At 43.4% G+C, this 26,361-nt stretch overlaps 2 protein-coding genes across 2 annotated transcripts; both read left to right on the forward strand.

The window, feature by feature from the left end:
• Window positions 1–1,909: 1,909 nt before the first annotated feature.
• Window positions 1,910–10,313, forward strand: LOC308284101 (sarcalumenin-like; the record flags this gene model as incomplete). Its single annotated transcript, XM_080724640.1, has 4 exons — window positions 1,910–1,952; window positions 3,821–3,940; window positions 4,380–4,613; window positions 9,505–10,313. The coding sequence occupies 4 exons, from the start codon at window positions 1,910–1,912 to the stop codon at window positions 10,311–10,313; spliced, it is 1,206 nt and encodes a 401-aa protein (XP_080580766.1).
• A 9,292-nt stretch (window positions 10,314–19,605) lies between these two features.
• Window positions 19,606–24,328, forward strand: LOC308282749 (sarcalumenin-like; the record flags this gene model as incomplete). The annotated part of the gene is made up of 6 exons (XM_080723137.1): window positions 19,606–19,663; window positions 20,533–20,628; window positions 20,887–20,973; window positions 22,002–22,121; window positions 22,583–22,816; window positions 23,496–24,328. 6 exons carry the CDS (start codon window positions 19,606–19,608, stop codon window positions 24,326–24,328), a joined length of 1,428 nt encoding a protein of 475 aa, XP_080579263.1.
• Window positions 24,329–26,361: the final 2,033 nt, after the last annotated feature.

Here is a 26,361-nt window from a genome sequence, read left to right on the forward strand (position 1 = left end):
ACATGACAGGATTGAAAGGAATGCAGTGTCACAAAGTTTAATGCAGAGGAGGTCTGATGGAGAGGCTGCAGATCATGGATTATGATTAGTGTTATTATAATTTTGTTGTTATTGTTTTGTTACTATTGGACACTTTGAAACACTTTCTCTCAACTGACATAAGCTTTACTTGTCCAGTTCTGCCTTCCTTGGTTCTCTTTCTCAACAGATGCTATGTTTTTGCTCTTTTCCACAGGTCATGCTGTTGAGTTGACTCATATAGCCTAAATGGTACATGTATCACGTACAATACCACAAATCTCCTGCAACATATTAATGAGCATGTCACCCCAATACTGTTACCAAAGTCATTCAAACTTATTTTTTAAAGATTATATTGTGAAATTATTATTGTGAACGAAATTATAGACAATACTATCAGCAGTGCTCTTCCGAGCACAGGTCTCCACCAGGCCGTGCATCCTGGTGGTGCTACTGTATAATAGGCCAATGTAAAAAGGGTGGCATATGTTCTTCACCTTAGAGACCTTTCATGGCAATCGGACGCTGCATGCATGATTTGAAGCATTGTGTTCCAAAAAATGTATTTTGCTAAAGTCTACCTGCTGGTGGCGCTATAACAGGCCAATGTGAAAAGGGTAGCATTTGTTCCTTGACATAGTGGGAATATGTGTGGCAAATTTCACGGTAATTGCAAGCTGCGTTGATGATTTGAGGCATTTTGTTCAAAAACGGAGTAATCCTGCAAACTTTGGAAGCTAATATTAGCCAATCAGGATGGAATATGAAATATCAGATGGATCAGACTTGATCACATGACTATAGAGATACTGTGTACTGATTTGTGTTATTTTTGGAGAAAATCTGAAGGAGTAATATCCAAAAATGTGTTTTACATAAGTCGGCCCAAAGGTGGCGCTATAAAAGGCTGATGTGAGAAATGCAGGGCAAAGGTTTATCCTTGGCCTCTAGGGAGTGCGCTTACAAAGTTTGAAACTGATCGGTGGAGTTATAGGTAAAACCACAAATCGGCCTGTTATAGCGCCACCATGAGGCTGATTTCAAAAATTTGAAGTGGCATTTCTTCCTCGACCTAGTGGGAACGTGTGTGTGCAATTTCATGATAATTGCACTTTGCGTTTGGGATTTGAGACATTTTGTTCAAAACGGCTCAATCCTACAAATTTTGGAAGCCAATCTTGGCCAATCAGGATGGAATATGCAAAATTGGACAGATCCGTGTCAATCACATGACTGTCGAGATACTGCCTAACGATTTGTAGGATTTTTGGACAAAATCTGTAAGAGTAGTGCACAGAAATGTGTTTTGTGAACATCGGCCACTAGGTGGCGCTAGAAAAGGCCTATTTGAAAAAATTAAGGCAGAGGTTCTAGATTGGCAACCAGGGAATGTGTGTGCTCACTTTGGCAGCGACCGGGCCAACGGCGACTGAGATTTGGTGCACACAAACTGCGAGGACGCACGCACGGACGCACGGACGGACGCACGGACGGACGGACGCACGGACGGACGAAGGGGAAAACATACTCTCCCCCATGCCTTCGGCTGGTGGAGACAATAAAGGAGTTCAAAAGGCAAAAGAGCAACAGGAAAAGAAAGGAGCATCCCAGATGTACATGTGCAAAAAGTTTGGCATATTCTATACGCCAACAGCATATTTTTCCAGTAGTTGCTACTGTACTGTACTGTATCTTCACAGTGTGTCCGACCCAGTTGCTTTACAAAAGAGATCAAAATAAACAACTTTATTTTCCAGAAAGAAATAATAATAAAAACATATTCCAGCTGCCTCTTTCGGTCTCTGACATAATCGTATTTTCACTGCTTTTTCATTGTCATTTAGCCCTGGAGAAGTTGCAGGACATCTACCGCTCATCCATCTTGCCCATGGAGCTGGCCTACAAGTACAACGATCTGGGACGGATCTCAGGTATATATGCTGGGGGTGCATTCTGCATTTTATACACACATCCTCAAGATAGATAGATAGATACTTTTATTATCCCAAGGGGGAAAATCAGTTGCCCAGAGGCAGCACAGCAGTATAAAGTTATTTACAAAGTTACAGAGAAGTATGAACAAGATAAAAGAAAAAACAAGAACAGAGTACAGAGTACAGTAAGTACAGTAAGAGCAAGGTACAACAAGAAAGGGAACAAATAATATATATATATATATATATATATATATATATATATATATATACCAGTAAGACTCCCTAATCGGGAGATAAGCGACCGTTGGTCGCTTATATCCTGTCACACTGCTGACATCAGTATGACATCACACTGTACACAAATGACCCTTATATAAGACCGGCATTATCTACCGACAGATTAGTAACAAGATGTCAAAATCGTTGAAGGTTGAATCTCCAGATATGGAGATAACCAACACATCACTCCATATATGGAGATAACTGACGAATCTCACTAAGTCTGACCTCACAAGCCCCATATTTGGACACAAACAACATATAACTCCATATATAGAGACATAGCTGCTGACATCAGTATGACATCACACTGCTGACATCAGTATGACATCACACCGTACACAAATAACCCTTATATAAGACCGGCATTATCTACCGACAGATTAGATGCAAGCAGGATCTCGACTCTGACACAACTCATCGGCTCATAAGCTGGTTCTCCCTCCATATATGGAGATAACCGACGAATCTCACTAAGTCTGACCTCACAAGCCCCATATTTGGACACGAACAACATATAACTCCATATATAGAGACTGTTTACCCTAGCAACCAACTGTTTACCATAGCAACCATGTTTTTTACCTTAGCAACCAACTGGTTACCATAGCAACCACTGTTTTAGACCACTGTTTCTTGCCGGTCTTATATAAGGGTCATTTGTGTACGGTGTGATGTCATACTGATGTCAGCAGTGTGATGTCATACTGATGCGGAGATATGAGCAGGGCAAAGGTGTGACGTGTGACGGACGGACGGACGGACGGACGGCTGGTGGAGGTTTTGATACTAAACTGCGACCTAACGGTCGCAATAAATATATATACATAAAGTGTCTGATGCCGCAAGACGCACAAGAGCACCCTCCCTGGAAGGTCCTTGGAGGTCAGAGTCAGTGCAGATATAGTTCCAGAAACTTTTGTATACACACATATACTCACACCATGCTTTTGTATACACACTTTCCTTTTGTGTATACTTTTGTATACACACATATACTCACACAATGCTGCCAATTAACTAATATATGAAGCTGTTGGGGGGGGGGGGCGCTCTCCATTCCGACATGTCGCCACTCCGGCAGTGACTTCTTATTGTCGGAGTGGCAACACTTCCATAGAGGTTAGGTTTAGGGTTAGGGTAAGAGATAGGGTTAGTGTCGGAATGGAGACATGTCGTTAAGGAGACATGTCAGAATGGAGAGATGCACTCAAGCTGTTGTGTGTTTGTTTGTTTCTCAAAAGTCCTGCTTAAAATTTTAAGACTTCTGATGAAACCAGTTAACTCCATTGGATCCTCTCGAACTACCTGCTAAACCAGCTAACTCCACCAAAGGGGGGGGGGGGGGGGGGGGGGGGGGGGTGGAGTTAGCTGGTTTTACCAACTCCAGGCTCCACCCCCTTTTGACCTCCAACCTAATTGTGAGCTTGGAGGTCCATTCAGCTGTTCTTATCAATGATGGACAAAACCTCTTTTCCCCATTTCCAGAAAAATGAACATTTTGAAGATAGCTGGTTTCTGCCCCACAGCTTATGCTTTTGTTAACTGGTTTTATTACAATTACTCCTGTTCTTGCCTTACAGAAATGGTGATTGACTCCACCAAGCCCATGGTGCTTTTCCTGGGATCCTGGAGTGTAGGAAAGTCCTCAATGATCAACTATCTCCTGGGCCTGCAAGACAGTCCCTACCAGCTCCCCATAGGTTAGCCAACAGCTGATCTCCACCCCTTTCTGACCCAACCAGCTCCATGTCTCTGGTTTCCCTCATATTGTAATTAGTCAGGGACCCACAAGCCCAAAAGCTAAATTTCGGCCTCCCAAAACTGTGAAAAGTTATATCACTTTTTTCACTTTTCTTTTGATGACTCATCATCACTTTTCACAGTTTTGTGGGGCAGACATTTAGCCCAAGGGATGTTTTTCATGCAAAACAAATGCTTGCAATGGATTCAGAGTCAATGGGACAGCGAATATACAAATGGTCATAACATTTTCCGGCAGAGCAGGCCTCTCATTCTGTGGACCTTAATGTCAAAACGAATAGATAAAACAGAAATAAAAAGTACGGCAAGAAATCACAGGTCATCTCACATTTTGGGTGACTGGGTCCCCGGCTAAATTTGTTCAACATGTGTCCTCAGGTGCTCAACCCACTACCTGTGAGTTTACTATAATCACGCACGGGGAGAAGGCCGGCAAAGTGGAGGGTATGGTCATGGCAGCAGACAGTTCCCGTCCTTTCTCGCATCTAGAGAAGTTTGGCCAGAACTTTCTGAAAAGGCTGACGGGCATTGAGCTGCCCCACAAGCTGCTGGAACATGTCACCTTTGTAGACACACCTGGAATTATAGAAAACCGCAAGCAGCAAGAGAGAGGTGAGACTCAATTTGAATTTGATCTTATAAAGGCCTTTGTCATTTGGGCCCTTGCGACCCCCCCATATACTGTAGACATCTAAAGCAGCTCATTTTAAAGAATGCTGTTACTGTTAGTTTAGGCAGGAACATTCACGTCAAGAAGATTTAACCATTTATTGCATAAATTGAATACAGTCAAGCAGATTTAACCATTTATTGCATAAATGGAATACAGTTAATCTTGGCGTTTGAAGGGCTCCGCGTTCGGAGATGCTCCCTGAATTTTGTGCAGGCTTTTCTGAGCATGCTAAGCAAAATCAGGGAACGCATAACAATACCCCCCCCCCCATAGGGATAGAATAGCAAAATAATAGCAATAACCATGACGACATGTAACATAGTCAAATCACAGTATTGAGCTTAACAACATTGACATGAACTTAGAAAAAATCACAGTATTGAGCTGAACAACATTGACATGAACTTAGTCAAGATCACGGTACTTGCTTAACCACATTGACATGTAACTTAATCAGACAATCACAAGTATTTGAGCTTAGCCAGACTGATCGTGCAAAGGTGGAGGCTGGGGTGTATGGAGGACGAAAAATGACTTTATTCAAAATAAATACATTAATAAATAAATTAAATTATAAATAAAGAAATGCTAAAATAAATAAATAAATATGCAAAGAAATTTAAAAAAATATAGATAAATATATATATTTATGTGAAAATGTATTTATTTATATATATATTTATGTATTTGTGTATTTATTTATTCATTTATTTATTTATAATTTTATTTATTTATTTATTTGTGTATATATTTTATTATTTCTTTTTATGTATTTGTTTGCATATTTGCATATCCCCCCCCCCCCCCCCCCCCCCCCCGCCACTGCAGCACACATACAAATCTATAACTCGGGCTAGGAGCGACCGTTCGAGACGGGACCGGTATCCATGCGTCCGGCTCGGGGCCCCGGAGCCGGCCATGCGCAGACTGGCCGGAACTGGTGGAGGTGGGTGGGTGGAGGTGAGTGAAAGTGGGTGGAGGTGGGAGGAAGTGAGTGGAGAAGGGGGAAGGTGGTTGGAGGTGGGTGGGTGAACGTGGGTGAGGTAAAGTGGGTGGAGGTGGGTGAAAGTTAAAATAATTTAAATTTCGGAATGGTGGGGTTTCGGAATGGTGGGGTTTCGGAATGGAGGCCCGTCCCCCTTTTGGGCCTCTGACAAAGCCAGCCCGGCTGGTGAAGAATCTTGACAATAAACACTATTTTTTGCTTGCAACTATTAATTCGAAAGCTGAAAAAAAGGGGAGGGTACATTGTATCCTCGTCTTTTTCACAGGCCAGAGAGCGCTCCCGGCGAGGCTTTTCATGGCCTGGGGTTGGCCTGGGTGGTCCCCGGGGGTCCCCGACGGGGCCACTTGCTGCGGCGTTTTAAGTTTTCGAGCTTGGGGGTCTGCTACCACATGCTGTTTTTTGGCGTTATTTTTGGCCCTCGAGAAGAGGGGGCCCAGGGACCCCCGGGAGGGCCCGCGGAGTGGAGCTGGAGCTCGTAGATCGGCTACTTTTGGGTATTTTGGCTACGTAAGATACGTGTTGGTCTACCAAGGATGTATCCTTGAAGCTAATCTTTCCAGCGAAAAGATGACTTCTAAAGTAATAAATAAAATCAACCAACAAACTCGTTTCCTACAGAGGATCGCCCCAATGGTCAATTTCAACACACTGAAGACCATAGCTGGTGCAATAATCCAGCCCCTCTTTGACTATGGAGTCCACGTATGGTATCGTGACGCCACACAAGCCCTAAAAACTAAACTCCAAACAGCCCAAAATAAACTAATTAGGGTCCTGCTTAATCTTCCCTATCAGACTCACCTCACCGCTACTCACCAGTTAAGAGTGGGGTGGCTCAGAGTAGATGACAGAGTACAGCAACTTGCAATGGGCCTGGTGTACAAGATACACTACACCACTATGATACCCAAGTACCTGTCAAAATACTTTATAAACATTAAGGATGTCCATAATTACAACACCAGAGGCAGCGCCACAGATCACTTTCTACCCAGAGTCAAAACCATCAAAGGGTCAAACTCTTTTTTCTGCTATACCACCAAAATGTGGAAAGCCTTACCGAAGGCCATAAAGGAGTGTGGATCACTAGCATCCTTTAAAATTGCCCTGAAAAACCACTTACAGGCAGCAGCCGTTCGCAACTGGTAAAAAAACTAACCTAGCCCAACCCTACCCTCCCCTGCCCCTTCTTTGTATATACTTACTGTTTGTTTTGAATTACTGTTTTCCCCTTTTTTTTTGTTCTCTCATTTTTATTTGGCCGGAACTGCAGCTGGGAAAAAAGGCCGTAACTCGGCCCCCGAGCCACTGGGAGAGACGGGGCCGGTTCCGGGGGGGTCCCTGGAGGCAGGCCCACCCCGGGGGACCCCCGCAGAACCCTGCGCCGCCCCCAAAAAATAGGCCAAAATACCCAAATGTAGCCGATCTACGAGCTCCAGCTCCACTCCGCGGGCCCTCCCGGGGGTCCCTGGGCCCCCGCTTCTCAGGGGGGGTCCCTGGGGGCCAAAAATAATGCCAATTTTCACCCACCTCCATCCACTCCATCAACCTCCACCCACTTTTACCAACCCCCCCCCCCCCCCACCCACCTCTACCCACTTTCACCCAACTCCACCCACATCCACCCACTTTGCCCCCCCCCCCCCCCACCTCCACCCACTTTCACCCGACTCCAAGGGGCAGGAAAGTGGGTGGAGTTGGGTAAAAGTGGGTGGGCCTGGGTGAAAGTGGGTGGAGGTTAGGGGAAAGTGAATAGAGCTGGGTGAAAGTAGGTGGAGGTTGATGGAGTGGATGGAGGTGGGTGAAAATTTGCGTTATTTTTGGCCCCCGGGGAAAAATTGTGAAATTGGGTAGAGGTGGCTGGGTTAAAGTTGGTGGAGGTGGGTGGGTGGAGGTGAGTGAAAGTGGGTGGAGGTGGGAGGAAGTGAGTGGAGAAGGGGGAAGGTGGTTGGAGGTGGGTGGGTGAACGTGGGTGAGGTAAAGTGGGTGGAGGTGGGTGAAAGTTAAAATAATTTAAATTTCGGAATGGTGGGGTTTCGGAATGGTGGGGTTTCGGAATGGAGGCCCGTCCCCCTTTTGGGCCTCTGACAAAGCCAGCCTGGCTGGTGAAGAATCTTGACAATAAACACTATTTTTTGCTTGCAACTATTAATTCGAAAGCTGAAAAAAAGGGGAGGGTACATTGTATCCTCGTCTTTTTCACAGGCCAGAGAGCGCTCCCGGCGAGGCTTTTCATGGCCTGGGGTTGGCCTGGGTGGTCCCCGGGGGTCCCCGACGGGGCCACTTGCTGTGGCGTTTTAAGTTTTCGAGCTTGGGGGTCTGCTACCACATGCTGTTTTTTGGCGTTATCTTTGGCCCTCGAGAAGAGGGGGCCCAGGGACCCCCGGGAGGGCCCGCGGAGTGGAGCTGGAGCTCGTAGATCGGCTACTTTTGGGTATTTTGGCCTATTTTTTTGGGGCGGCGCAGGGGTCCGCGGGGGTGCGCTGCAGTGGCGGGGGGGCGCCACCAGGCGGCGCTGTCACTTTTGTCCCGGTCCCATTACCCATGGAGGGGGTCCGCACGGTCAAAGTCCCGAATTTCCCCAAAAAGTGGCGCACTTTTTTGCCACTTTTTAACCCCTTTGACGGCAGCGCCAGGGGGTCCGCGGGGGTCCCCGGAGCTCCAGGGGGTCCCTGGAGGTGGTCCCCGAGCGTGTGCCACTCTGCGATCCGAGGCCGAGGCCCCAGAGTCGAATGCGAATGGAAATCTGGCACTGAAATCTCCTCATAGCTATTGTGGCATGTGTGGCTTTGATCACTCTGGGTTTGATTGCTAAAGCCTGAAAGGCCATTAGCATACGGTTCAAGAAATACAGGAATAAATAAAAGAATAAATAAAAGAATAAATAAAAGAATACAAAAATAAAAGAATAAATAAATAAATGAGTAAAAAAATAAAAAAATAAGGAAATATGCAAACAAATACATACAAAAATAACTATATACACAAATAAATAAATAAATAAAAATATAAATAAATAAATGAATAAATAAATAAATACACAAATACATAAATATATATATAAATAAATACATTTTCACATAAATATATATATTTATCTATATTTTTTTACATTTCTTTGCATATTTATTTATTTATTTTTGCATTTCTTTATTTATAATTTCATTTATTTATTAATTTATTTATTTTGAATAAAGTCATTTTTCATCCTCCATAGAGGGGGTGGAGGAGGAAGCAAGCAGCAAATGATTCCGAAGCTCCGGAACCAAGCATTGGTAGAGAAAGCAAGCTCTATTTAAAGGAGCCTTCCCTACTGATTGAGAGCCTTGATTGGAGTATGGCAGTCATGTGACATAATGACCAGCAGATATGTTAATGAGGTATGAGAACAGAGCTGACTGACATCTGACTACAGCTGAGCAGCAACTTGACTCCCATGCCCTGTATAAACTTACGCTACACTTCATTTATTTCTTCCCCATTCTCTCTGCAGAGCCTTGGCTTGCAGTCGTGAGTAGAGTATCATCCATACTAAGCAGATAGTAATTGTCTTCCTACCTTAACAATGGTGTTAGATCAGGCCCTCGCTGATGTGACCCAAGAGGAAGCTGAAGCAGGCGGCGCCTCACCTTCCTGTGGCTATAATCCGTGGCTATAATCTGGGTCAGAATTGTATGCAAATTGAAAGGGGAAAGTAACCTGTTCACAGACCAGACCCATGAGAGATATGGCAATTGGATTACTGGCGTGCTGTGAGAATGTGCAAACTTAAAGGGACCTCCAGTTCTAGCTGTGATATAAACTATTTCTCTTTGTTCATCCAGGCTACCCCTTCAACGATGTTTGCCAGTGGTTCATTGACCGTGCTGACCTGATCTTTATATTGTTTGACCCAACCAAGCTGGACGTGGGGCTGGAGCTGGAGATGCTCTTGGAGAAGCAGCTGAAGGGCCACGAGTCCCGGATCCGCATCATCCTCAACAAGGCTGACACACTGGACACACAGGAATTGATGAGGGTTTATGGAGCCCTGTTCTGGACCTTATCTCCCCACATCAAGGTGGTAGAGCCTCCCCGAGTCTACGTCAGCTCCTTCTGGCAGTACGCCTACCAACCTAACACCAGCTCTGAGCTCTTCAAGCGGGAAGAAATCTCCCTTCTGGAGGACCTCAACCAGGTGATTGAGAACCGCCTGGAGAACAAGATCGCCTTCATCCGCCAGCAAGGCATCCGCGTGCGCATCCATGCCCTCCTTGTCGACCGCTATATTAAAGCATTCAAAGAGAATAAGCCGGGTTTCTTTCAGAGTTTCTACAGTGATTCCATGCTGGTCTTCAAGGAGATAGTGGATGACCCAGACAAGTTCTACATCTTCAAATCCATCCTGAGCATGACCAATGTTAACCAATATGACCTACCCAACCGCAATACTTACCGTGATTTCTTCAGCATCAATCAGATCACTGATTTCAAAGCACTGGAGTCTCACTGCCCCTACTTTAGGGGAGGCTGTCTAATGGAAAAGCTTGAGGAGGCAATCGCACATGAGCTATCTGACCTCCTCAGCAGCATCAAGGCTAACAAGCATGGCCTGGGCTCCTGTAAGGTTACCGGCTGTGGTTTGATTGATTGAAGAATTTATTAGAAGTTTGCAATAGAAAAAAGTACAGTTTCATGACAGTAGAAATCACTGGTACAAGGTCAACTAAAAGGAGATCCTAGAAAGCCGAGGCTTATTTCCACAGGAACCACACTTTAAGTATCTCATATAACATTGAAAGACAGACGGATAGAACATAGTACTTTATCTAGGATAATATCAGTTTCAAAAGCATAACATCAAAAACAAAAAAAGAGAAAAGGGGGGGGGGGGAGCATGGGGGCTTAGTCTATTTACAAGTCACGGGTAGCAGCTGTCTGAAGGTGACTTTTCATACCAATTTTGAAGGAGGCTAGGGATTTGCTCTCCTTTAGGGCTTGTGGAAGGGCGTTCCACATGTTGATGGTGTAGCAGGAGAACGAGTTAGAGCCTTGTTTAGTGTTAAATCTACGTTGATGATGATTAGTGGAGCTGCCTCTGGTGTTGTGATTGTGAACATCCTTGACCTTTAAGAAGTAGTTTGTCAGGTACATGGGAATCTTGGAGGTGTAGTGTATCTTGTACACCAGGCCCATTGCAAGATGCTGTACTCTGTCAGCTACTTTGAGCCATCCCACGCTTTCGTGGTGATGATCGGTAAGGTGGGTCTGAGGAGGGAGACCAAGCACAACCCTAATTAGTTTGTTTTGGGCTGTTTGGAGCTTTAACTTTAAGGCAGCTGGGGCGTCGCGATACCAGACAAGGACTCCGTAATCAATGAGGGGCCCAATAAGAGCACCTCCTAGTGTCTTTCGGGATTTAATATTGATCAGCGGGGCAACCCTTTGCAAGAAGCGAATTCGTTGGTTGACTTTATTGATTACCTTGGTGGTCATTTTTTCACTGGATAGGTTAGCCTCCAGGATGCAACCCAGGTAGCAGATGTAGTTTTTTCTTTCGATCACAGTGTCACCTACTTTAATTGTGAAGTTCTCAACTAGGCTAAGTTTCTGACTAGATCCAAAGAGGATACATTCAGTTTTGCCTAGGTGAATTGATAGTCTGTTGTCATTGAGCCAGGTGCAGATCTTATTAAGTTCACAGTTAAGGGCCTTTTCAACCTGCGATATGTCTCTGCCTGAGACTAGAGGCCACTTTTAACCGCACAGATTCGTCGACGATTCGGCGGCGGAAGGCGGCGGATAGCGTCGGTTGCCGAACGGGAGCTCATCGTCAGGTTTTCGGCAGCGGGTCGGGGACGTTATCGACCGAAAACTGGGAAACTGGACTTGCCCGGTTTTGTTGAGTCGGTCCCTTGCCCGTCGGCAGTGAAATGAGCCAACGAGAGCGGATAAAAGACAACACACAATCCGCTGGTAGCTATCTGTTTGGCATACATACTGTTTCCACACAGTCACAGAGGACACCGAGACAACACACTACACACAAATGAATAAAGTGGGCGCGAGTGAACTGCTTGCCTAGGGCGATGTAGTAGTTGCCCAATTGCTGCGCTCAGAGAGGTGCTTGATTGTATAATATCCACGTTTCAACTGGGTCCAGTTTGGTTTAGATTACCTCCTCTTTCAGCTGTGAAAAGCTGGATGTGTGCTTCAGCGTATGACGGTGCGTGTCGAGCATAGCAGACATACAAGCTCACAACGCTTCAAGTTCCGACATGTTGTGAGCTTGTAGCTCTGATATTTTCAATGCGCGACGTCACATGGAGGCAGAACGCTGAAGCAGCAACAAGCTGTTGTGAAAGTGTCAGATCATGATACAATTTTAAATGATTATGATTGGTTTTAAAGGTTGTTCTACTTTATCCAAATAATAATATAAATAATAGGCTTAATAACAGCATTTTCCGAAAGCGACGGCATGCAGGGACGATCAACTATGGAGTGAAAATAGCCTTTCAGACTACTGCCACCTCCTGGTTTGGAATGGTATTTCATGCGATCTCTCCGCGCATGCGCACAATTGCATACAGTAAGTACAGTCGGCATACAGTCGGCAGACGAAGTTCTGTGCAGTTCTTTGCAGTCCTTTGCAAGTTCTTTGCAGTTCTTTGCAGTCCTTTGCAAGTTCTTTGCAGTCCTTTGCAGACTTTTTGGTGTGGAGAGGCCTTAGGAGAGCCGAGTCGTCCGCGAACAGAAACAGATTGCAGTCACAAGCAGATGACATGTCGTTTACGTATATTAAGAACAACAGTGGTCCTAGTATACTCCCTTGAGGTACTCCACAGTTTACTGGGAGGGGGGGGGACAGGGTTCCGTTGACTTCCACCATCTGTTCCCTCCCCACCAAGTAAGAGTGCATCCATCTCACTGCTGTGCTATCAAGACCAATAGCTTTGAGTTTTTCAATCAGAATAGAATGATCGACGGTGTCAAATGCCTTCTGGAGGTCCAGCATGACCATGCCGCAATATTTGCCATCGTAAATTTCACGTTTGATGTAATCATTCAAATAGATGAGGCATGTATCTGTGGAATGGGACTCTCTGAAGCCAGACTGGAACTCGTAGATCAGTTTATTCTCTTCAAGATATTTAGCCACCTGTTCATAGACAATTTTTTCCATTACCTTAGAGATGGAACTAAGGATTGAGATTGGCCTGTAGTTGCCAGGGTCAAGTTTACTGCCTTTTTTGTGCAGGGGGGTTACCTTAGCTAATTTGAAGTCCTGGGGGACATAACCCTGCTTAGATTAATAATATGGGTAATGATTGGGGCAATGGTGGCAGCTGAGTCTATGAGAAATTTGGGGGCGATTTTGTCATGGCCAGCGGCCTTGAATTTAGGTAGGGTGCGCAGTTTTTTAAACACTTCATCAGTTGTCACCGTGGCAAGTTTAAAATTGTCTTTGCATACCCCAAGGTTCCTGTAGAATTTCAAGATGTGCCTAACACCAAACAGCCCAGATGGAGCGGGCAGTTTATTGACCAGATTTTTGGCCATGGAGGTGAAGTAGATGTTGAGATTTTTGGCTACATCAAGACTGTCAGTGAGGAGGGTTATGGGAGTTTGGATGGATATGTTGCTGGCTATGGATCTGAGTTTAGCACCACAGCCTAGCTGGGTTTTAAATAGCTTCCATAGATCTCGTGGTTTGTGGATGTTTTCCTCAACTTTCTCATCCAAGTAGTTTTTTTTGGCAGAAAGGATTAAGGAGGTTGTCCGATTTCTCAGTTTATTAGCCTCTAAACTGACTATTTCTAATTTGGCTTCAAGGTGTTTATTGGGGCCTTTTTTGAGTTTGTGATTATATTTGCGCTTCTCAGAGTATTTTTTGTCTCTGAGTTTCATTGATTCACAGATTTCCGAATTCCACCATGGCTGTGAGCGGGCTTTAACCCTGACCCTACGCAAAGGAGCCACTTCGTCTAGGGTAGTGTTGAAAATGGATTTAAAGCCCAGCCAGGCTTCATCGACCTGAGTACTAGCTAGTACTGGGGACCAGTCAGATTTCTCCAGTTTGTGATTAAAGGCTTCGCTAGAGTAGGTTTTGAGGTTTCTAGCTTCAACTGTTTTGTGGCCGTCAGCTTTGGACTTATGTATTTTACGGGTGCAGTAAATGATATCATGGTCGCTTAGGCCACCACATTCGATAGTCCCACTCGCGGAGACTTTAGATTTGTCTGTGGTTACAATGAGATCTATGGTTGTTTGAGAGTTATCTGTAACCCTAGTTGGCTTGGTGATGAGCTGAGTGAAACCCTGTTGATTACATAGCTTATTGAATTTTTTGAATAGAGGAGCTTCTTTACGAAGCATGTCTATGTTCCAATCTCCAATAATGTATTTTTCAACATTGTCCACCGGTGCAAGGCTCTCCTCCAGTAACTCACAGAAATCATTTTGGTCGGGCGGTCTATAGATGGCACCGATTAGTATGTTTTTAGCTTTCTTAAGAATCACTTCCACCCATACAGTTTCTAAAGAGCTGTGTTGTAGGTCAGGGCGGGGGATATACTTAATACTGTTATGAACATACATGCATACACCACCACCAAATCTGTTTCTATCATTTCTGATTACAGAGTAGTTGTCAATTTCGATCTGAGAGTCAGTGATAGAGGCATCAAGTTTAGTCTCTGAGAAGGTTAGAAAATGGACCTTACCTTCGAGAACCATATGCTTGATTTGTTCATATTTAGCAAACAAACTGTTAATGTTTAAGTGCATAATGTGAATTCCTCTTTTCACAAAATGCTGAGCTGCTGACTAGATGCTTGCAATATCTTTGGTTCTAGCTGGAGTTATTGCACAAACGCGTTTCCGCATCTTTGCCTTTAGCGTCTATTATCTCTATTTATTTAGTCAAATCTGAGTAACATTTGAAATAGTGAGAAGTGGGGAGGAGTGTATTTGTTATGTTAGCTATCTTTTGAATACTAGATTCTCAGGACACCTTCCAATCTAGTCCTATATTGAGCTGTTCAGTGCAATGGTCACCGAGCTATAGCCATATAGCCATTTTGTTAAACACTGCTTTAATACTGCTGTAGTGCCCCATATGTGTGCAATTTAGATTTCTTTGGTGTGACAATTCTCATGTCAGAAGCCTGAACAGTGTTTCTGCCAAGATTGGTCACGGATTAGAGCATCCGTGCTTGGGACCCCCTTGAGGTCCTTGGGGGCCACACATGGCCACTTTGGCTCACCTGATTGGGCCCCTGGTGGCCACACATGGCCCCTGGTGTGGCTATTATCATGGCAGACACCTGAACAGTGTTTATGCCAAGTTCGGTGGGGCTCACAAACAGTCACGCTTGTGGCGTCGACCGTCGACCATCAGGCAATTTTAAAATAGGACGGTAATGCATGAATGAAAGATGAGGCAACTCAATGCTTAAGGATTAATATGAAGAGTGTGAAATGATTTGATGATATTTGATCTGCAGTATTTGACAGTCAATGACCAGCTTCTCCTGAAGATACAGCGAGCTCGAAAAAACGGCATTGGCATAAGCCATGGAATTCCAAGGAATAAGGCCTATTTACAACAGTGTATGTCAACTATCTTGACATGCAAACATGTATGCCTACAACCTTCAACCTACATTAGCTTATGTTACATTAATTACATTCATTTTAAGATTTTGCCTGGAAAACGACTATGTCGCAGCTACTAGCAACAGATTGCAAAAAAAAAATCTTTCCACGCACAATCAGGCACATGAACAAACTGTCAAGAACGAGAACTATCCAGGGAAAGGGGAACCGCTAGACCCCACCCGTCGGTTTCTTGCACTAGTGTGCTTGAACTGCACATACTCTACATAGAATATCAGTAGCGCGGGAAGGGGGGGGGGGGGCTACGGGGGCTACAGCCCCCCCTGGTGGCTGGTCAGCCCCCCCTCCAGTCGCATGAGCAGACTCAGCGCCGTTACCGAGTTATAGAATAATAAAAACCTTCGTCCCCCCGACTTTCGGCACCTCCGCGCGGTCCAAGAGGATACAACCAAGCGCTCCCTACCTCCTTGCCCAGCCCTGGCCCCCACCGGTGTGCTTAGGTTGCTAGGGAAACGGCAGGTCTACCCGGAAGCAGTCTCCAGTTTCAATACACAACGCGCGGTGCACACAGTCTATGGCGGTGCAGGCATGTAACCAGGAACATGATTACTTTATGGTGGACTGTGTGTTTTGCTTCATTAATTTGCAACACATCACTTAAGGGACAGTTCATTCGCTATCAAGGATAAAGTGAGGTTTTAACAAGGTAAGAAGATTGACTTTATAATGTGCTCTCTCTCTCTCTCTCTCTCTCTTTATCTATCCTTATTTGCAAAACTGTCTGCCGCCGTGCAGACTAGTTCTTTTGTCAGTAATAGCCTATTGCTGTATACATTTTGAGCCTTGTTTCTAGTATGTGTTTGTTTCAGTTGTATACACAAAAATAGACCAGTGGATTATGTGGATGTAGATCCAGTTTGTTTTCTGATGTGGGTTTGGCGCTGTAGTTTATTATTCTGCATGGCTGGGGGTTTTATATTTTTGAAACACACTGTTGGTGAAACAGAACAGGGCATTGTAGTGTGTGTGTGTGTGTGTGTGTGTGTGTTGCCTGTCTGTCTTTGGCTCCGTGCTATACCATTGCGTGGGGGGAAATCACCGACCGAAACCGTAATAAAAGTCCCCCAAAACCGCAATAAAAATCACCCAAACCCGAAAAAAAAAAAAAAAAACGCAAAATTTCGCGCGGCCGCGCCACGGACACGAACACGCGTGCATGTCTCCAAGCTCAGCCCAGCCCACCCTAAGATTTATTAGTTCCCGTGCGCCTGTAGAATATACTGTGAAGTTGAATGTACTAACCTGTTGAACACAGAATGAGAATACACTGTGAAGTTGTTTAGACAAAGTTAGGTAGTAACTGCTGGGGGTAGAAAAATGCTGTTGGCCAAACTTTTATACACATTTTATTATATTGTTTTTCTTACTTGTTTCTGCTGTTGTTATTATTGTTATTATACATACTGACTGCTACATTGCCTGAAGGAAGCCAAAAAGGTTTTACTCTTATGTACATGTACACAAGATGTAACCATAAAAACTACCTTGAACCTTGAATGTTGTCTAATATAATGTGAGAATTGTAATGTTAATCAAGTCAGCAGAGACTTGCATACAGATACCTGGTAGACCTGGTAGATGTAAGATACGTGTTGGTCTACCAAGGATGTATCCTTGAAGCTAATCTTTCCAGCGAAAAGATGACTTCTAAAGTAATAAATAAAATCAACCAACGAACTCGTTTCCTACAGAGGATCGCTGGTGCAATAATCCAGCCCCTCTTTGACTACGGAGTCCACGTATGGTATCGTGACGCCCCACAAGCCCTAAAAACTAAACTCCAAACAGCCCAAAATAAACTAATTAGGGTCCTGCTTAACCTTCCCTATATATCAGACTCACCTCACCGCTACTCACCAGTTAAGAGTGGGGTGGCTCAGAGTAGATGACAGAGTACAGCAACTTGCAATGGGCCTGGTGTACAAGATACACTACACCACTATGATACCCAAGTACCTGTCAAAATACTTTATAAACATTAAGGATGTCCATAATTACAACAGAGGCAGGTCAAACTCTTTTTTCTGCTATACCACCAAAATGTGGAAAGCCTTACCGAAGGCCATAAAGGAGTGTGGATCACTAGCATCCTTTAAAATTGCCCTGAAAAACCACTTACAGGGAGCAGCCGTTCGCAACTGGTAAAAAAACTAACCTAGCCCAACCCTACCCTCCCCTGCCCCTTCTTTGTATATACTTAATGTTTGTTTTGAATTACTGTTTTCCCCTTTTTTTTTGTTCTCTCATTTTTATTTTTATTTACATATCTACTGCATAGTACTGTGTTCTATTCTGTCATTCAATGTTATATGAGATACTTTAATGGTTTCCTGTGGAAATAAGCTTAGTCTTTTCATGGATCTCCTTTTAGTAGACCTTGTACCAGTGAACTGTACCGTCATGAAACTGAACCTTTTCCTATGCAAACTTCTAATAAAGTCTTCAATCAATACCATGTTGTTAACACATGCTGGTCTCACCACTGCACTCTTGCTTCTTAACAACACCCCCAAAAAGTTGATTTTAACATGTTTTATCTATGTCCCTAATTGTTTGTTTGATGTGGATTGCTCTGAAAAGCCTATCTGTAAAATATTATAAACAAAGGTAAACAAATATATGACAACCACAAGCTCACATGGTCTATTTTTTTCATGTGCTATATGGTTAATGATGTGCTTAAAATGTGGAACAAGAAAACACTGTCTTCTAGAACAGTGGTTCTCAACCTTTTCAGGCTGTGACCCCCAAAATAATCATATTTTAACTGGGGACCCCTCCACCCTGACAAGCACTAAGGCATTACATTTTGTATAACACGGCTCTATTGTGAAAATAGCAGATCTACATGCTCACAACGCCTCGCGTTCTGCCTCTAATATTGGACAATTTGGCCAAGATTTAATTTGTCATTTTAGAGGTATTAAAAAGTCACTTTAGAAATGTGCATATACCTTCTATACACTTAATTTGTATGGTGGTTTGTTTACTGTTGAGGGAGATTTGGTTTTCTTTTGGTTTTGCGTATTTATGTCATTTCGATTGTCTTATTTGCTGTGTAGGATTAGGTTAGACTCTAACCTCATCCTACACAGCAAATAAGAACATCTAAATCTAAATAAAGGGCCTTTAACGTTAGAGGCCCTTCATTGGGCCCTGAAGCCTTATCGCCTGCTAGACCCTTGGTCCCATTTTAGTGTCTTGACTTCCCGTTTGGCTTCTTTCGTGTATCATCGTCCTTGATTGGTTGATTGATTTTATTTCACAAGATTTCTTGTATAATAACCCCTCTTTCCCTTTGTATTTTAACCTGACTGAGTGTTGAATAAACTTTTGATTCGTAACATCAGCCTCTGGTTCTGTTCATTCTGCAGTGAACCTGTACCTTAATTGGGGAACCTTTGTTCAGTTACATTGTCCAGAAAAGAACATCGTCTTCCTCCCCTCCTCCTCCTCCTCCCCCTTCTGTACATTATATAAACATGCTGAGCTTTACCGCAGATCAGGCCATTTCTCAGAAACGATCCCCGCACAATTGAAAAGTGATGAAAGTATGCTGCGGTCTGATAACAGTGTTATCTCTGATGCTCAGAAGGCAGACTCAAAGCTGGTGGTAGACACCGACTAGCCTATGTGTTCACAAGGGGTAGGAAAGTGGGACTGAGTTACTGGGGCCCAAGGTGGAGGGGCCCTTATAACTTTATCTATTGAAAAATAGCAGATATACAAGCTCACAGCGCGGCACCGAGTGCCGTGCTGCGAGCTTGTAGATCTGCTATTTTTGAAAAGTTGTGAAAATGTGTGAAAATCTTTGAATATATGTATTTTTTAAGCGAACATTTCCAACTCAAATTTTGCTTCTGGTGGTCCCTAGCTGGAACTAAATATTTTGAGATCGGGGTCCGTGGCCAAATACATATCATCTTGGGGGTCCTTGACATAGGTTTCTTGCACACATTTTCAAGATTTTTCAAAAATAGCAGATATACAAGCTCGCAGCGCGGCACTCGGTGCCGCGCTGTGAGCTTGTATATCTGCTATTTTTCAATAGTTAACATTCATGGGGGGCCCGCAGTGAATCCTTGTACCCAGGGCCCAGAATTTGGTGTGACGCCCCTGCCACTAGGGGGTGTTGTTGTGTTCGGTCTGGTTTTAACCAGGCATGGTATTAGAGGTTAATCTCTTTAGCTTTTCAGCATTATAATAGTCTGCGTCTGTAAGGCATACATACATGTCACACTACAGTTCTCCTGAACTCAGCCATCATGAAAGGTTTCGTTTCAATCTGCTTTGTCTCCATGATGCTCTTGCAGGCCACAGAAGGTAAGGGGGCTGAAGTGTTTTAAGTTACCTGGGTTGGTATCTCTAGATGCTTTCTCACTACAGTGGACATCTGCACTCTACTTGCATTTATTGTATGTGTACTTACAGTAGATGATGCTATTGTAGACACAGTGGCATGATATGTATGTTTATGGTTGGGTTAATATAATACTGTACTGTGCTCCGGGATATGGTATTTCAGTATTTCAGATCTGGTATTTGATAGTGTACAAAAAAACACACATATATATATATATATTTATTGTTCAGTATTTTAGAATTGTCATATATGGAAAATATTGGAAGCAAGTTCAAATTCATGGAACAGTATGACTAGAAAATTATAACATAATGTATAACTTGCAGGGTAACTTGAAGGATGAAGACAAATGTATACAAAAGTAGACAAATGTATACAAAAGTATACCTATTATACTATAGGTATCTTTATCAACTGAAGGGAAATGTAACCACAGTGTGAATCAATGTTTTTTATATAATGTTTTATATATAATGTAGACCTACTGTAGGCCTATATAGGCCTATATAGTATTATATTGACCAGTGTGTCAGATTTGTTTTCCCAGTAGGGGGACCCACAATTCCAAACAATTGCACAGGCCTGGTTCAAATGAATGACAGTTTATCCAAATGTCACTAAACTAGCTAGTTTATCTTGAATTAAGCTGAAACATGTCTGCAAAATGTTGAAATTGAATAGCAAAGGGTGACGGGATTGTCTTAAGTTAAAGAGCATCTCTCCCTATCAATTATCTTTGATACAGATGTCTGAAACTGTCAAAGGTCTATAGCTTTCAACTTTTAACAATTTAATTTCTAATGTGTGTGTTTTTTTGTTTTTTTAACAGAGAAGGAAAACAATGCCCCCTCCATCCTCAGAGACAGATCTCACATTGATGAAATGCTGCAGTTGGATTATAAGGAGGACACACAATTCCATACAGGTTAGAATGAGATAGAGTCTGGTGGTGGGCTAAGTTAGTGCAGTAGTTCTCAACCTTTTCAGGCCCTGACCCCCCCCAAATGATCATATTTGAACTGGGGACCCCCTCCTTCCTGACAAGCACTTGCAATGAATGTAAGAGTTGGGGCATTACATTTGACTCAGTTCCACAGCCTCACAAGCTCACAACTAGCCTCACAACTTGCCTCTCAATGCCTCGCATAATCTTATTCTCACTGCTTTTTCATTGTCATTTTAGCTCTGGAGAAGTTGCAGGACATCTACCACTCATCCATCTTGCCCCTGGAGCTGGCCTACAAGTACAACGATCTGGGACGGATCTCAGGTATGCTGGGGGTGCATTCTGCTTTTTATCCCTGCAAGGCCCAGCGTTGCTTTTTGGCAACATTTTTTAAATCATTTTTTTTTTTAATGTTATAGTTAGTTTTCCTGTTCTTTTTTCACATTAACATCACCATTAAATCCTATTGTTTAGTATTACAATGCCATTGGCCATGATATTTGCATATAAATACCCCCCACAGGAGCTGACATTCACACCTCCCAGAGAAGTTGAAATTCCAGCGTCTGGACGAACAACATCTCACTTTTTAACTGAGGCTATTCCTCACTAAAACATAAGTAAAATGCCTGTAATATATTTTTTTCGTGATCATTAGTCTAGAACATGTACATATGTTATTATTGTGAAAAATATCCCCAAAATGCAAATTAGAGCATGATTTATGATTTATGGCTATAAAACCTTACAAAAACATTATTAATTTTTTAACATTACATTTTCCTGTGATTAGGACTCCTACAACAGCATCTGATTTTTTTTTTTTAAATTGGCCAGTAGAAATTAATTCGGGTCTTGCAGGGTTATACACACATCCTCAAACTTTTGTATACACACATATACTCACACCATGCTGCCAATTAACTAATATATGAAGCTGTAGTGTGTATGTTTGTTTCTCAAAAGTCCTGCTTAAAACAACTGAAACTTCATTCTATATAATAATATATCGTCGCTGTCTGGCAGAAGCCAGCTAACATTTTGTTTAATAAATCAGTGCTATTGAACACCTTTGACGTGTGTTCGTTAAAGATATATTGAACCAATGAAAAGTAGTAAACAGGCTTCTGACAAAACCAGCTAACTAACTCCTAACTCCACCCCCTTTTGATCTCCGATGACGATCTAATTGTGAGCTTGGAGGTCCATTCAGCTGTTCTTATCAATGATGAACAAAACCCCTTAACATTTTGAAGTTAGCTGGTTTCTGCCCCACAGCTAAATTTGTGAGGTTGAGGGTCATGCTTTTGTTAACCGGTTGTATTACAATTACTCCTGTTCTTGCATTACAGAAAAGGTGATTACCTCCACCAAGCCCATGGTGTTGTTCCTAGGACCTTGGAGTGTAGGAAAGTCCTCAATGATTAACTATCTCCTGGGCCTGCAAGACTGTCCCTACCAGCTCCCCATAGGTCAGTGGTTCTCCGCGACCCCCAAAATAATCATATTTTAACCTGGGAAGAGTTGAGGCATTACATTTTGTATAACACGGTTCTATTGCAGAACTACGCTCACAATGCCTTGCAACGCAAGGCGTTGTGATCATGTAGATCTGCTATTTTCACAATTTCTCTAATATTTAACGATTTGGCCAATGTTTAATTTGTCATTTAAGAGGTATTAAAAAGTCCTTAAATTAACACTTTAGAAATGTGAAGATACCCTCTATACAGTTAAACTTTATGTTGTTTTGTTTACTGTGTGAGAAAACAAAGTTGCACTTAAGTTAATCGTCTGGGGACCCCCCAAAATCATTTGGGGGGTCCCTACCCACAGGTTGAGAACGACTGCCACAGGTTAACCAACAGCGGATCTCCTCCTCTTTCTGACCCAACCAGCTCCATGTCTCCATGTGTACAACGTGTGTCCTCAGGTGCTCATCCCACGACCTCTGAGTTTACTATAATCATGCACGGGAAGAAGGCCGGCAAAGTGGAGGGTATGGTCATGGCAGCAGACAGCTCCCGTCCTTTCTCCCATCTAGAGAAGTTTGGCCAGAACTTTCTGAAAAGGCTGACGGGTCTTGAGCTGCCCCACAAGCTGCTGGAACATGTCACCTTTGTAGACACACCTGGAATTATAGAAAACCGCAAGCAGCAAGAGAGAGGTGAGACTCAATTTGAATTTGACATTTGGGCCCTTGCTGATACGGCAAGCCCTCCCCCAGCTGTCAATTCAATTCAAAGGGCTCTATTGGCATGAGTAAACATACATTTACATTGCATGCCAAAGCAGAAGTGTACACAATACAATTTCTTTTTTATTCCTGAAAAGCAGAAGTAACTAGAAATGCTGTTCCTACGAAACAGTGTGGGCTCGCTTGTGACTATATTCTGCAGCGTGCTAACTGTCATGTGAAGCTCAACCAATACTCCAGCTAACACCACTCACAGATGTTTTTCCGCAACTCAATTGCACCTCCTTGGCTAAGGAAGCTGAAGCAGGCGGCACCTCGCTTTGTGTGTATCAAAACAACATCCCGGTTCCAACAATGGAACAAGGGCGGAGCGCCTAGCCTGTTTTCGGTGGAGATGACGGTCCCAATTATTAAGTAGAATACTTGACCTTATAAATATAGAATGTATAATGTGTTATGATTATTTCTTGTGTTATATGTTATGAAACATCGCATGTTGTAGGCCTATTATATTACCTATACACGAGTGAGCTCTCGGCAACCTCCGCGCGGTCCAGGCGAACACAAGCTCCGTGCTGTGAGAACGTACAAACTCACAGGGCTCTCCAGTTCTTGCAGTGATATAGACTATTTCTCTTTGTTCATCCAGGCTACCCCTTCAACGATGTCTGCCAGTGGTTCATTGACCGTGCTGACCTGATCTTTATATTGTTTGACCCAACCAAGCTGGACGTGGGGCTGGAGCTGGAGATGCTCTTGGAGAAGCAGCTGAAGGGCCACGAGTCCCAGATCCGCATCATCCTCAACAAGGCTGACACACTGGACACACAGGAATTGATGAGGGTTTATGGAGCCCTGTTCTGGAGCTTATCTCCCCACATCAAGGTGGTAGAGCCTCCCCGAGTCTACGTCAGCTCCTTCTGGCAGTATGCCTACCAACCTAACACCAGCTCTGAGCTCTTCAAGCGGGAAGAAATCTCCCTGCTGGAGGACCTCAACAAGGTGATTGTAAACCGCCTGGAGAACAAGATCGCCTTCATCCGCCAGCATGGCATCTGCGTGCGCATCCATGCCCTCCTTGTCGACCGCTATATTAAAGCATTCAAAGAGAATAAGCCGGGTTTCTTTCGGAGTTTCTTCAGTGATCCCATGCTGGTCTGCAAGGAGATAGTGGATGACCCAGACAAGTTCTACATCTTCAAATCCATCCTGAGCATGACCAGTGTTAACCAATATGACCTACCCAACCGCAATACTTACCGTGATTTCTTCAGCATCAATCAGATCACTGATTTCAAAGCACTGGAGTCTCACTGCTCCTACTTTTGGGGAGGCTGTCTAATGGAAAAGCTTGAGAAGGCAATCGCACATGAGCTACCTGACCTCCTCAGCAGCATCAAGGCTGACAAGCATATCGGCCTGGCCTCCTGTAAGGTTAGCGGCTGTGGTGAGAAACTAAAGAACCACTATCAAAAAAGCTGAGCTGCTGACCAGATGCTTGCAATCTCTATTTATTTAATGAAATCAGAGTATAATTTGAAATAGTGAGAAGTGGGGAGGAGTGTATTTGTTATGTTAGCTATCTTTTGAATACTAGATTCTCAGGACACCTTCCAATCTAGTCCTATATTGCGCTGATCAGTGCAATGGTCACCGAGCTATGGCCATTTTGAGTGTTAAACACTGCTTTAATACTGCTGTAGTGCCCCAACTCTCATGTCAGAAGCCTGAACAGTGTTTCTGCCAAGATTGGTCACAGATTAGAGCATCCGTGCTTGGGCCCCCCCTTGAGGTCCCTGGGGTCCAAACATGGCCCCTTTAGCTCACCTGATAGGGCCCCTGGTGGCCACACATGGCCCCTGGTGTGGCTATTATCATGGCAGACCCCTGAACAGTGTTTGTGTCAAGTTTGGTGGGGCTCACAAACAGTCACGTTTGTGGCGTCGACCGTTGACCCTCAGGCAATTTTAAAATATGACGGTAATGCATGAATGAAAGATGAGGCAGCTCAAGGCTTAAGGATTAATGTGAAGAGTGTGAAATGATTTGATGATATTTGACTATCTGCAGTATTTGACAGTCAACGACCAGCTTCTCCTGAAGATACGGCGAGCTCGAAAACCGGCATTGGCATAAGCTACGGCCGGCATCGACTTATGTCACGGAATTCCAAGGAATAAGGCCTATTTACAACAGTGTATGTCAACTATCTTGACATGCAAACATGTATGCCTACAACCTTCAACCTACATTAGCTTATGTTACATTAATTACATGCGTTTTAAGATGTTGCCTGGAAAACGACTATGTCGCAGTCTCAAAGCTACTAGCAACAGATTGCAAAAAAGCTTCTTTCCACACACAATCAGGCACATGAACCAACTGTCAAGTATGAGAACGATCCAGGGAAAAGGGAAGCGCTAGCCCCCCCCCCTGTCCCTTTCTTGCACTAGTATGCTTGAACTGCACATATACTCTACATAGAATATACTGTGAAGTTGATGTACTAACCTGTTGATATTGTGAAGTTGTTTAGACAAAGTTAGGTAGTAACTACTGGGGGTAGAAAAATGCTGTTGGCCAAACTTTTATGCACATGTACATTTGATGATGCGCTTTTATTATATTATTATTATATTGTTATTCTTATTTGTTTTTGCTGTTGTTGTTATTGTTATTATACATACTGCTACACTGCCTGAAGGAAGCCAAAAAGGTTTTACTCTTATGTACCTGTACACAAGATGTAACCATAAAAACTACCTTGAACCTTGAATGTTGTCTAATATAATGTGAGAATGGTAATGTTAATCAAGTCAGCAGAGACTTGCATACAGATACCTGGTAGACCTGGTAGATGTAAGATACGTGTTGGTCTACCAGGTTGTTAACACATGCTGGGCTCACCACTGCACCAATGAGACCACAGAATGCGTAGACCATAATTGGCTAATAATGAGCATTAGTCTGCATTATAATGCACTACAATGGATTATAACTGTGATTATAATACACTATAAAGTATTAATATATTACTATGATAATTAAAATACACCATAATAGATTATAACTGTGATTATAACACAATAGAATCTTATGTATTACAACTATATCTTGGTGGTCTAAATGAAAAGTCAGTGAGTGATCAGTCATTATGAATTGTTTGCCCCTGTTAGGCCTAGCGCAGACCTACTCTAGAGTGGATACTCTTTAGTACCACGTTTAGTACCACTTTCACACCACTCTGCCCAGGTCCTTGTAGTGGAATACCTGGCACAAGTGGGCGGTGTGGAGTGGTGTGGTGTTGGGCCATGTCAGTGGAAAAGGGGCAAGTCACACCAGAAAATGTACTTTCCAAGACTCAGTTTATTGCCATTTGGTCATTCGTCTCAGTATGCTCAGGCTAGGCTAGGTATAAAGACAGGTTTTATTATCACATTATTGGTGCCTGGCGTGATTATTACAGGTGTGAAGCTTGCTTGGCGCCCACGCAAAGTGTGCATTAAATCTAGTGT

The sequence above is a fragment of the Nannobrachium achirus genome, assembly GCF_963921795.1.
Source record: "Nannobrachium achirus genome assembly, chromosome: 4".
Classification (NCBI taxonomy): Eukaryota; Metazoa; Chordata; class Actinopteri; order Myctophiformes; family Myctophidae; genus Nannobrachium; species Nannobrachium achirus.